General features: G+C 33.9%; 1 protein-coding gene across 1 annotated transcript; it reads right to left on the bottom strand.

Annotated features, from left to right (window-relative positions):
* Positions 1-231: 231 nt before the first annotated feature.
* Positions 232-5,003, bottom strand: LOC117408632 (membrane protein FAM174-like). Its single transcript, XM_034013804.3, has 3 exons — positions 4,530-5,003; positions 3,452-3,589; positions 232-867 (listed from the first exon to the last, which is right to left on the bottom strand). The coding sequence occupies exons 1-3, from the start codon at positions 4,895-4,897 to the stop codon at positions 864-866; spliced, it is 510 nt and encodes a 169-aa protein (XP_033869695.3). The 5' UTR covers positions 4,898-5,003; the 3' UTR covers positions 232-863.
* Positions 5,004-10,022: the final 5,019 nt, after the last annotated feature.

The following is a 10,022-nucleotide window of genomic DNA, read 5'->3' as shown; positions in this document are numbered from 1 at the left end:
TGCAAGCAAAATATACTGGTACAGTATATAGATGTCCCTTGAATGAGTAAACTATTTTTTATCATACATTTATACCCCACCATCAATTCAGAATGAGTTATCAGTATGAAAAAGTATAGATCACAAAGACCAACATCCATTGTACAGTATTAAGCTACAGTATGTAAACACGCAAGTGTGACTGTCTCTGTATTGGGAGATGGGAAATACCAGCAGTACAAGACAAGTGTATTTGGGAGTTATTACTGTGCAAGATAATAATTCAAGAAAAATTGGAAAAAATGATTACATTTCATTCTAAGAAATAAAATATTTTTATTCTGATGTACATATATTTATGTAAACGCATGTAATCAAATATGTTTTAGCAATAACGTACAGTATCTGGCAAGCATTCTTCTTTCAAAAAATAATAATATAAATAAAATATAACAAAAGATCTTGCATACTTACATTCTCAGAAATTCATTTTATAAACACAAATATAAATTGTAAAATTAATAACAATACATTTGCAAAAACAGACAACTACAGACTTATTCTGAACAAAAAGTTTCAAATATTTTAGAAGTATCAATTGTCTACTTGGATATGACAACACAATCTGATGGTTTGAAAATAATCTTGACTGCATTTTTTTTTAAAGATATTTAACCTTAGATATGATTTAATTCTCTTTTGGCCCTGAAATAAAAACAGTGCAATTGTACACATATAGAGATTCACTGGTTCACAGAAGGGTTTTTTTCACAGTTTTTATTACGACACACCTATCCAAAATTAGACATTGTACATCTCATTGTACAGTCATGTATTTCCTTCTGTTTTCCATTGGGTGTCCATTGGAATAGTATGTACACCTTTTATCTGCAAGAAGTAATAACATAAAATTATATTAGCAGAAGGTTGGAAATATATTATTTGGGTAGATACTTTTCACATATAGGTGTTATAATCTAGGATTTTAAAAATATCATTTTTTTTTTTACTTCTTACTAGAACATTCTTATTCAGCCTTCGTTTTCCAAATCTTCCAGAGTCAGTGAAACCCATTTATCTTGTCACAACCCTACACATTTGATGTAGCATTTGGTTTTCTCAACCAATTAATTTCCTGTATTTCAGGGAATCGGATCCTACCTGAGCCCCAGGCCAGCAGTAGACTTTATTATTATTATTATTATTATTATTATTATTATTATTATTATTTTTTTTTTTTTTTTTTTTTTTTTTTTTTTTTTTTAAGAACATGGTTTTATGGTGAGAAAAAAAACAAATAAAATAATGTTGCCAAGCTGGACGCTATTTATTTCAACACTGCAGACCAATCAATAGCTAAGCAAAATGAACCCTACTAGTTTCCAGTTCCCATATAGCAATTATTTTCAATCACAACACAGTCTTTTCTGGCTAAATAAAGGTTGAGTAAATAAATAAATTGTTGCAGGAGGGAGGCATGATCTTGATACACCATGATGCTATACCTTTTATCTGTTCTTCGCTTTATTCCTCATCTGTTTATGAGCCATGTTTGAATACAAATACCAAAACAATGTATTAAAATATATTGCTGAGATAAGAACATCAGATACACCAGCAGGGTGTTCTTACAACCCTTTAACAGTACAGTGACTAAACAGCAGAAATCGCTGTACTGTAAGTGGCTGGTTTTGAAATAAAACTGCACAATCCTTCACTAATCTAATCACATTGGTGTATGGCATTACTGCCTGTAAAGTTCAAAAGCACTCACCACTTCCATCATCCCTTGCAGAAATGAAAACCTTTTTTCTGAAGCAAGATCTGCTGTGAATATTAACTGGTTGTCTACAGAATCTCAAGAGGGCAGCTATCATCAGGAAAGGGTATCTTGACTTCTAAATTTTAATACACCATGTGTCACACGTAGTCTGCTGAGATACTATGGGCTAGATCTTTGCAAGGATACGCATGCTGATGTTCCAGTTGTTCTTAAATCCCCTTTTCAGCTATGGACAAAAATTTTATAACGGCAACAATACAAAATTAATTCTGAAAATCTGAAGTAAGGAAAATTTTGTTATAATACTCAACATGAGTTTAACATATCTGCTGGTTGAAGTTGTTAATAATTATAATACTGTATCAAAGGCAGAATCTAGCTTATTTCTTAAGCATAATCAATAGTATTACATTCTCATACAAATACATATAACATTATTAATATTCCACACCCTTTTTTGACAAGGTCACCTCTCCCCTCAAATGTTTCAGAGGGAACACATTAATTAAGCTAACGGCATGAGATTTAATTACCCTGCTAATTTATCACAATTAAAAAAAAAAAAAAAAGAGCAGCTATAATACACTATGATTACCCATTCAACTTTAGATTGCAGGGTTTTTTAAATTTGTATTTAACATAGCTACTTTATATGAAAAATGTGTAGTTTCATTATCATATTTTACAATAATGTAGCAAAGAAATTGACCTGTTAGAAAAATGTCCTACTTTCTACACTAACCTTTGACAATAATTACGTTGAATACCTTCTTGATTTTTCACACTCTCTATTAAAGAAAGAAATCATAGCAGAAAGGGATAGCTCTGCTAAACATTATTTGTTTATTTAGCAGACACCTTTATCCAAGGCGACTTACAGAGACTAGGGTGTGTGAACTATGCATCAGCTGCAGAGTCACTTACAATTACGTCTCACCCGAATGACGGAGCACAAGGAGATCAAGTGACTTGCTCAGGGTCACACAATGAGTCAGTGGCTGAGGTGGGATTTGAACTGGGGACCTCCTGGTTTCAAGCCCTTTTCTTTAACCACTGGACCACACAGCCTCCTAAACATGTTCATAACTACAAATAATGCCCAAGAGAAATTACATTACCCAGACTTATATAACCCAGACTTATTACACCGATCTGCATTGTTTACACAACAGATGTTATTCACCAAGTAGTTTTAGCAATCAAAATGTGGAAAACAATATATTTTTGCACAGCTGTATGAATAGTTAAACAAAATTATAGTTGTATGTTTACATATGCTGGATAATCAATAGATATTTAATCTACATTTTGCATAATAACTTGCTTGCATGAAGTAGCATGGATAGCAGCACCCAGGATAAGCTTGGTAACATATGCAGTAGTATTTTTGATTCCAGACCCATGTAAATCAGCTATCCAGGATATGACAGTGTACTGTAACTAATAACCTGTTACAATTGCATCTCTGTTTTTTTTTTAAAACAGTCTAGTGCAAAAACAAGTCTGGCATGTGAAAATGTCTTGTTTGGTATTTAAGAGGACACAGAGAGTGAATAAAATAAACCTGTGGTCCAAGAATTATTTGTATTATTATTATTATTATTATTATTATTATTATTATTATTATTATTATTATTATTATTATTAACTATGTTATAGGTTTATTACAAATTCTCCAGTCACACAAACCTCCTTGAAAGTCTGGCATCAAATAGTGTTGTATCATCCTCCTCATCATCATCATCCTGTTCCAAGGGTGTCATTTCCATGGCAAGGTTTGTATCTAGCACTCCATATCTCCTTGTCTTTCTGCTTTGCTTTCTCATTCTGAAACAATAAATATGACATTTGCGGCAGGTGATTTGAATTAAAATAGCCAATGCCAGTGGTTTAAAACTTTTCCAATTTATTTTGTCTATTCTACAAACTATATTGATCAGAAGTAGAATGCTGCCTTAGGGGTGACAAATGTCACAACTGTATCATGTATCCTGCATTATAAATGCGCTCATTGTATTGCGCAAAGAAAGGATAAATCACTTTTCTCGATTTTGTGTTTTAACAGCAATAGGACGAAGTACAAGTTAACCAAGGTATCAAGAGCAAATTACTTCATTTTAAAAATATGTTAATCAATTGCAGTTTAAGCTTAAATCGACCAAATTCTGTGGAGGTGTTACCTCCATTTGTGGCTGATGATATTCTGGAGGTGATAACATGGACTGTAATACAAGTTGAAACAGTTGGTGATTCAGGAGTTAAAGACCTGTGGCAGATTCTCTTCACAAAGGAGCTCTATTGTGATGATTTAAATATTACACTTATGTTTTCAGCTGTTTTGTATGTAGTTCTATATTCTTTTATTGTTCAGGATCAGCTGCCCCTAAGTAAATGATGGCAAAGTGTCCAATCTGAATATACAGAACAAAATAAAGTATGACGTTGCAGTGAAGACGACGGAGGGCCTTATGATAAGTAGTGAAAGACCTGTACTTCAATCCTGGTCATTTTAATTTAAACAAACACTCTAATCTAGTATCTATAAAACTGAAAAGATGAAGTTGCAAGCTGAAATGGTGTCCAAGATATTATTGCAGTTGCTGAAAGGGGTAAATGTAAACCGTGTACTACATTCTTCACCAAAAAGTATAAACCCCAAGTTTTAAGTACTACAGCGTTTTAAATGCAGGCTGTTTATGAGTATCGAAGGACTGTCAACTAATTGTGATAGCAATATTGCCAAAGCTGATGAAAATGAAGTTCTTACCTGACGGTCTTGATTACAAAGTAAACGATTACGACAGCGCTTACAGCCACAAGGACATACAGTGCTCTTTGTATCGACAACGGCCTGGTGTTAGCAGGAGGCTCTGCGACCCCCGCTACCGAAGAGCTTCCAGTGCTGGTCTTTATACCACTATTATTTTTGTCACTAATAACTCCAACGGAGCCTGTCTGTTTGTTCAAAATAGTCTTATTATTATTGCTAAGGTCATTTATGCTTTTGTTGTTACCCTGCTGTTGTGTAGTTGAAGAGAATTTGTTCGCCTCTCCAATTGTAACTGGAAACAATAAAGGCACTAACATGTATACAAATAAACATATATTACACATTCGTGTCTTGTCAGGTACCATTTTGTATTACCACAAATAAAATGCTTTTATATATTTAGTGTTGTATTTTGTTAGGTATTTTCTACGGTAGCTAAACTATATTCCTTCATATTTGTCTTCATCTACTTCCTACCGTTGCTACGCTATGGGTGACGTCATGCACACCACGTGACTGCAGGAGCTTTCAGACCTCTTTGGGAAAGGTGGAGATTCGTCTATGTAGCTACCGCCCACCAAAAAAAAAACAACAAGGCCAAACTAATGTGATGTCATTTAAAAATACAATGATATATCTAAAGTGAAGATTACTTATATCAACCAGTCTATGATAAAAACCCCAGTTTTGTATGCAGTCCAATAGAACCAGATGTAAGCAGTTATATAAACACCTCTTTTTTTTCAGGCAGCTGCTAATATCTGCATAGAGATTGTAAAATTACCTCTTGTCAAATCAGCAAAACACTTGAAGACTTGGTAAGTGTGTGTCAGGTTGTCAATAACATATTTCAATAGTCAGACATATATGTTATTCTTTATGCCTGTTAGTTATTATAATTAAATATTAGATTCTCTTTCCCAGATAGGATAAATTTAAGAAAATGTGTATACAATTGTAGTATTTTATTTTGACACCAAATTATTGTGGCCTTGAGGTCATAATAGTATGGTATATAATCTATACTACAGATCACGGGTGAGCATCTGTGATGAGGTCCAGTCCAGTTCTTTGTTACAACTTATTTACAACAATATTCATCCTTTAAATATGTCATTATGGTGGGTCATGATGACAAGCTTTTTGAGAATACACATTGGAACACAATGGCTCTTCAAATCAAGTGGTCTTCAATGCAGGTTGTTCTACAAGTGCATACTATATTTACTATTGCAAGTTTTTCATCAGAGCAGTTCTTGTAAATGCATACATTATTGCTGTAACACTTTATTGCAGTCAAGACTGCTGAGAATTAGATCATTAGTCACAGCAGGTAAGCCCCACATTGCCCAAACTAGCAACTAGCCTGTACTAGTGCTTTCTAAACACAAACCCAGTTTCTATTGAAGTATATAGCTCCCAAATAGACTCCTTCAGTGTTTAGCCCCCCACTCCTGCAACTCCCCATTCCTTTGTTTAACATACTTGTGTTTTATTAATCTCGAATCTCAATTATTTTTTTTTTTGGCCCTATGGTGAGATAAAATTAGCACTAAGTGTACTGATGCTAACCGCTCACCCTTCCTTCACCTTTTTAGATGTCATCTTCAAGGGCAGTCATTCAGCCAGTTGGGTGCCCAGTAAGTCAGCAGCTGTCTGTGTAATTTGTTCAAAACAATGGAAACCACAGTGTGCTTCAGCTGAAGCGTCTAAAGTCAAGACACGCAGATGCTGATTTTCCTAGTTCTGAAATGGCTCAGCATGAGAGTGATATATCTGTCACTATTGTTACATCTTTCCTCTCCCGGTGGATATATTGCATTTAAGCAAAGATGTAAGATAGAGGGTTGGAGTAAAAGTGATTTAAAAAGATGAGAGACTGACACTAATTAGAAAGTAGTGAAACAGAAACTAGCATACAATGTGAAAAAGTAATACAATAAAATTATTTAAAAAAAAAAAAAAGATAACTAAGTTAGTTGCAGAATGGTTGTTTTATGTTTTTCATACAGTGACATACAATTCAAGAGTGCTGTTGTTTAATTTATGTACATGCATGCACTGTATTGAAAATAATCATCTACTGTTACCAATCATTACTGCATGACATTTTTTTTGCAGCACTTCAGAATAAAATACAATAATAATAATAAAAAATAGCAGGAACCTGGACCTTTAATGTATTAATAATGATGATCTAAAACAAAACATTGCATTGAGGTCAAAGCTATTTTTGGTGCAATAATCCAGGTATTTTGTTTCTTATGTTTGTAAATCTCAAATAGACAAATAGAAGGCGGCACTAACTCGTACCACACAGATAGTAAATTGTAATATGCTATTTGTTCTCAGGCACACATACTGTATTTTATAGCAGAGATGACACTACTGTCCTCTTCTCCCAGGTGTTGTACCATCTGGTTTATTAGAAAATATAAAAAAATAATTAACCACGGACAGAGTAATGAGGTCTAATGGATATTTTATAGTTTGCATGCTTTATTTAGCTGCACTGAAATATGTACGGTAGCATGAAACCAGTGTAATTAAACACATTTACAAAATAACTGAGCGTTCTGGGGTATAGTTACCAAGTGAGCAGTGTTAGAGACTGAAACTACAAAAGCTTATTCTAAGCATCAGGTTCTATCTTGCTTTAAATGCATGGCTTGGGTAGCTGGGACAAAGCCTGCACTTTAAATGCAGTTTGTATTCAAACAAAACCAGTATAATATCTGGATTGATATTTGTCTTGTGGTAAAGATCTTCCACCACGCAACATATTCCTTTAAAATGTCTTTTAAAACATGTTTTAACTTTGATTGTAGGAAAAAACATTCCAGAATCACATGATGTCCCGAAAGGACTTTAATAACGTAAAATAACAAACCAATCAGCCAGAATGACGCCAATCAAATCTAAATGATACATACAGGAAATTGAGAAAATTACGAGTGGAAGCTTTATCACCTAAAATGTCTGATTTTCTCTTCCTTTCATCTAGTGTAATATAATCACTAGTGGCTAGTTTCACAGACCCTAATTCGCACTAATCCTGGACTACCTAATGTTACCTTAGGTAAGGTAAGACTACTTAATCGTGGTCTGTGAGAACGAAAGCTGAAAGACTTGGTTATGTATTTTAACACTATAGACTCACCGTTTTAAAGCTTTATTGTACAGGTGTTGTATAATTTAATTGGAGTTGATAGGTGGGTAATTGAAACATTTTTACACATCTTTTGACTTGCACCTGTTCATTGTCTTTACATCAGAAAGGCATACACCTGTATACAAATTGCATTGCCTAATAATGCAGTGAAAATGTAATGCATAAAACAAGTGAACATTTTTACATAAAACAAATACATAGAAAGCACAGTCTTAATGCCTTGAAGACTTTACTTAAAAAACCATGGCACCAAAAAGCCTACACTAGGGGTAGGCAACCTTGGCTCTTCCACGCCATTCCAGTAGGTTGATATATTTTGGAACGGCAGTATTAGAATCAGCCAATGTTTTTGCACCAATACTTTGCACCAACAAAAGCATCCAGTCTTGTACCCACAAAAGCCGAATCAGCCAATCACACCTCAACATCTTTTGTTTTTCAGGTGACTCGTATCAGGGGTTAAGTAACTTACAAATTCCCACTTGTCTGGATGTATGTCCGATAAATTGTATCATACTCTTGGGCTTGTAGTACTAAGAAGACATGCAACTAATTTCAGAATGTATTAGTTATCTTGTACTTTGTTAGGAATTCCTTTGGTACCTTTATCTCAAATGAACTTGCTTCATGTTTTAGCCTTTTCAGCATCAAGTTTATCCTTTCAAACTATTAGTGTATCTTTTAAAATATGGTGTCCCAAGATAAATATGCCGGTCCTTGTTTGAATCAATACAGTAAATCCAATTTCTACATTTAGCAGTTATTAGGCTTGCTGTTTTAATCTTCCTTGTGAGTTTATATAATAATATAATGCATCACTTTTCTATAATATTGCTGATTGACAGACACACTGGATAACTTTTAGGGAATCATAACTTTTGTATACCTACTGAAGTGGAAATTAAACTAGATGAATGTTTTTTTTTTTATTCCTGTATGGTCAAAATGCCAGGTTCCCAAACGCTGTTCCTCCATATTGCATCAAATGCTGGACTTTGGGACATTTAATTACAAGCTATTCCATATTGCGTGGTTGTTTAATGATCTGAACAAGACTGAAATGAGATTGTCAGTCTTGCTTTACACAAAATAGCAGTCTGTGAGAACTGGTTTTCCAATGAAAGGTTAGAAAGCCATCTATTAAATCTGCCTCACTTGTTTGCTCGTTTTATTTTAGACATATATACAGAATAACAAACAGACGGCAAAGGTAATTTTATTCTCCCGAGCAATACATCAACACTGTGTTCTGTGACACAGTGCTGTAAACATGTAATTTTTTTTAACATTTTGTGGTATTTGCCAGTAAGTGGAATATGTATCAGTTATTTTGTGTATACATGCTTGATAGATGAGGATTTCAAAAGATAACCATTGTTTTTAGAAAACATATATACAGTAATTAGAATGATGTTAAAATTTCCTTACAACAACTACATGGGTATAGATTCAGGAGGTGCACCACCTGTAAAGATCAAAGTGCTATTGTCAACAGCTGTTAAAACTGAATTCTCACTGTCATTGCTTGTTTGAGCCACTGAGTTATTCACCTTTTTCATAATCTTTTATTTTTAAATAACTTATAGACATTGAGAAATAATAGTATAGAAAACACTGGAGATAGCAAGGGCAAATAGCCTTTTATTAAAGATTACATAGTTCCATAAGTTCTTTCAAAATTATAGCCATACACATGGCCTAATGTGACTGGAATGAAACGAAACAATACCTACAGTGCTCTCTCAGTATTTCACCATTCAATAATTTACTAATTTGGTTAATTCACTGATAGGCTTGGTTGACAATCAATTGTAAACGTTCTATATTTTCACATACAGTGGCTCTTCAATAATTCACTGTTTTCAATCTTTTCAAATTTTTGATGCCTAAATCAGAAAGCAAAATACGAGGGAGTACGAGTGCTGTATTATTTATGGTGTACTTTATCTAGTTATATCAATATTGCTGTTGTCTACAAACTTGCAGTTCACCGAATCAAAATTTGGCACACATCTGCTTATACAACCACTCTATAGCTCGTATAAGTGAAGCAGTGCTCACGTCATTGAAATGAGGAAAGTTTTTGTATAATTTCACTGTCCTTAGCCCTTTTTGTTTCACAGAAAGCTTTTACTGACTTGTCTAAACTTGCTGAAGCCAGTGTTGCTCTTGTTTGTCCTTGCAATATGCCAAAGTTTATCATGCATGTCCAACAGATAGATCAATTCAGGTGTAAACCAGGGATTGCTTAAATCCTGGACCCTGACCTTACCAAATGGAGCATATCTGTCTATTATTGTTTATTCTTAAGAGTTGTA

Source organism: Acipenser ruthenus, chromosome 2 (genome assembly GCF_902713425.1).
Source record: "Acipenser ruthenus chromosome 2, fAciRut3.2 maternal haplotype, whole genome shotgun sequence".
In the NCBI taxonomy this organism is placed as follows: Eukaryota; Metazoa; Chordata; class Actinopteri; order Acipenseriformes; family Acipenseridae; genus Acipenser; species Acipenser ruthenus.
Note: the sequence above shows the minus strand (reverse complement) of the source record. Positions and strands in the feature narration are given on the sequence as shown.

What these genes read in the sequence shown, in the direction of transcription:
- LOC117408632 (XM_034013804.3), bottom strand. Translation starts at nt 4,897, where the DNA reads ATGGTACCTGACAAGACACGAATGTGTAATATATGTTTATTTGTATAC. An exon ending in TTTGTAATCAAGACCGTCAG is followed by an intron (nt 3,590 to 4,529) that starts GTAAGAACTTCA and finishes TTATTGTTTCAG; the next exon opens with AATGAGAAAGCAAAGCAGAA.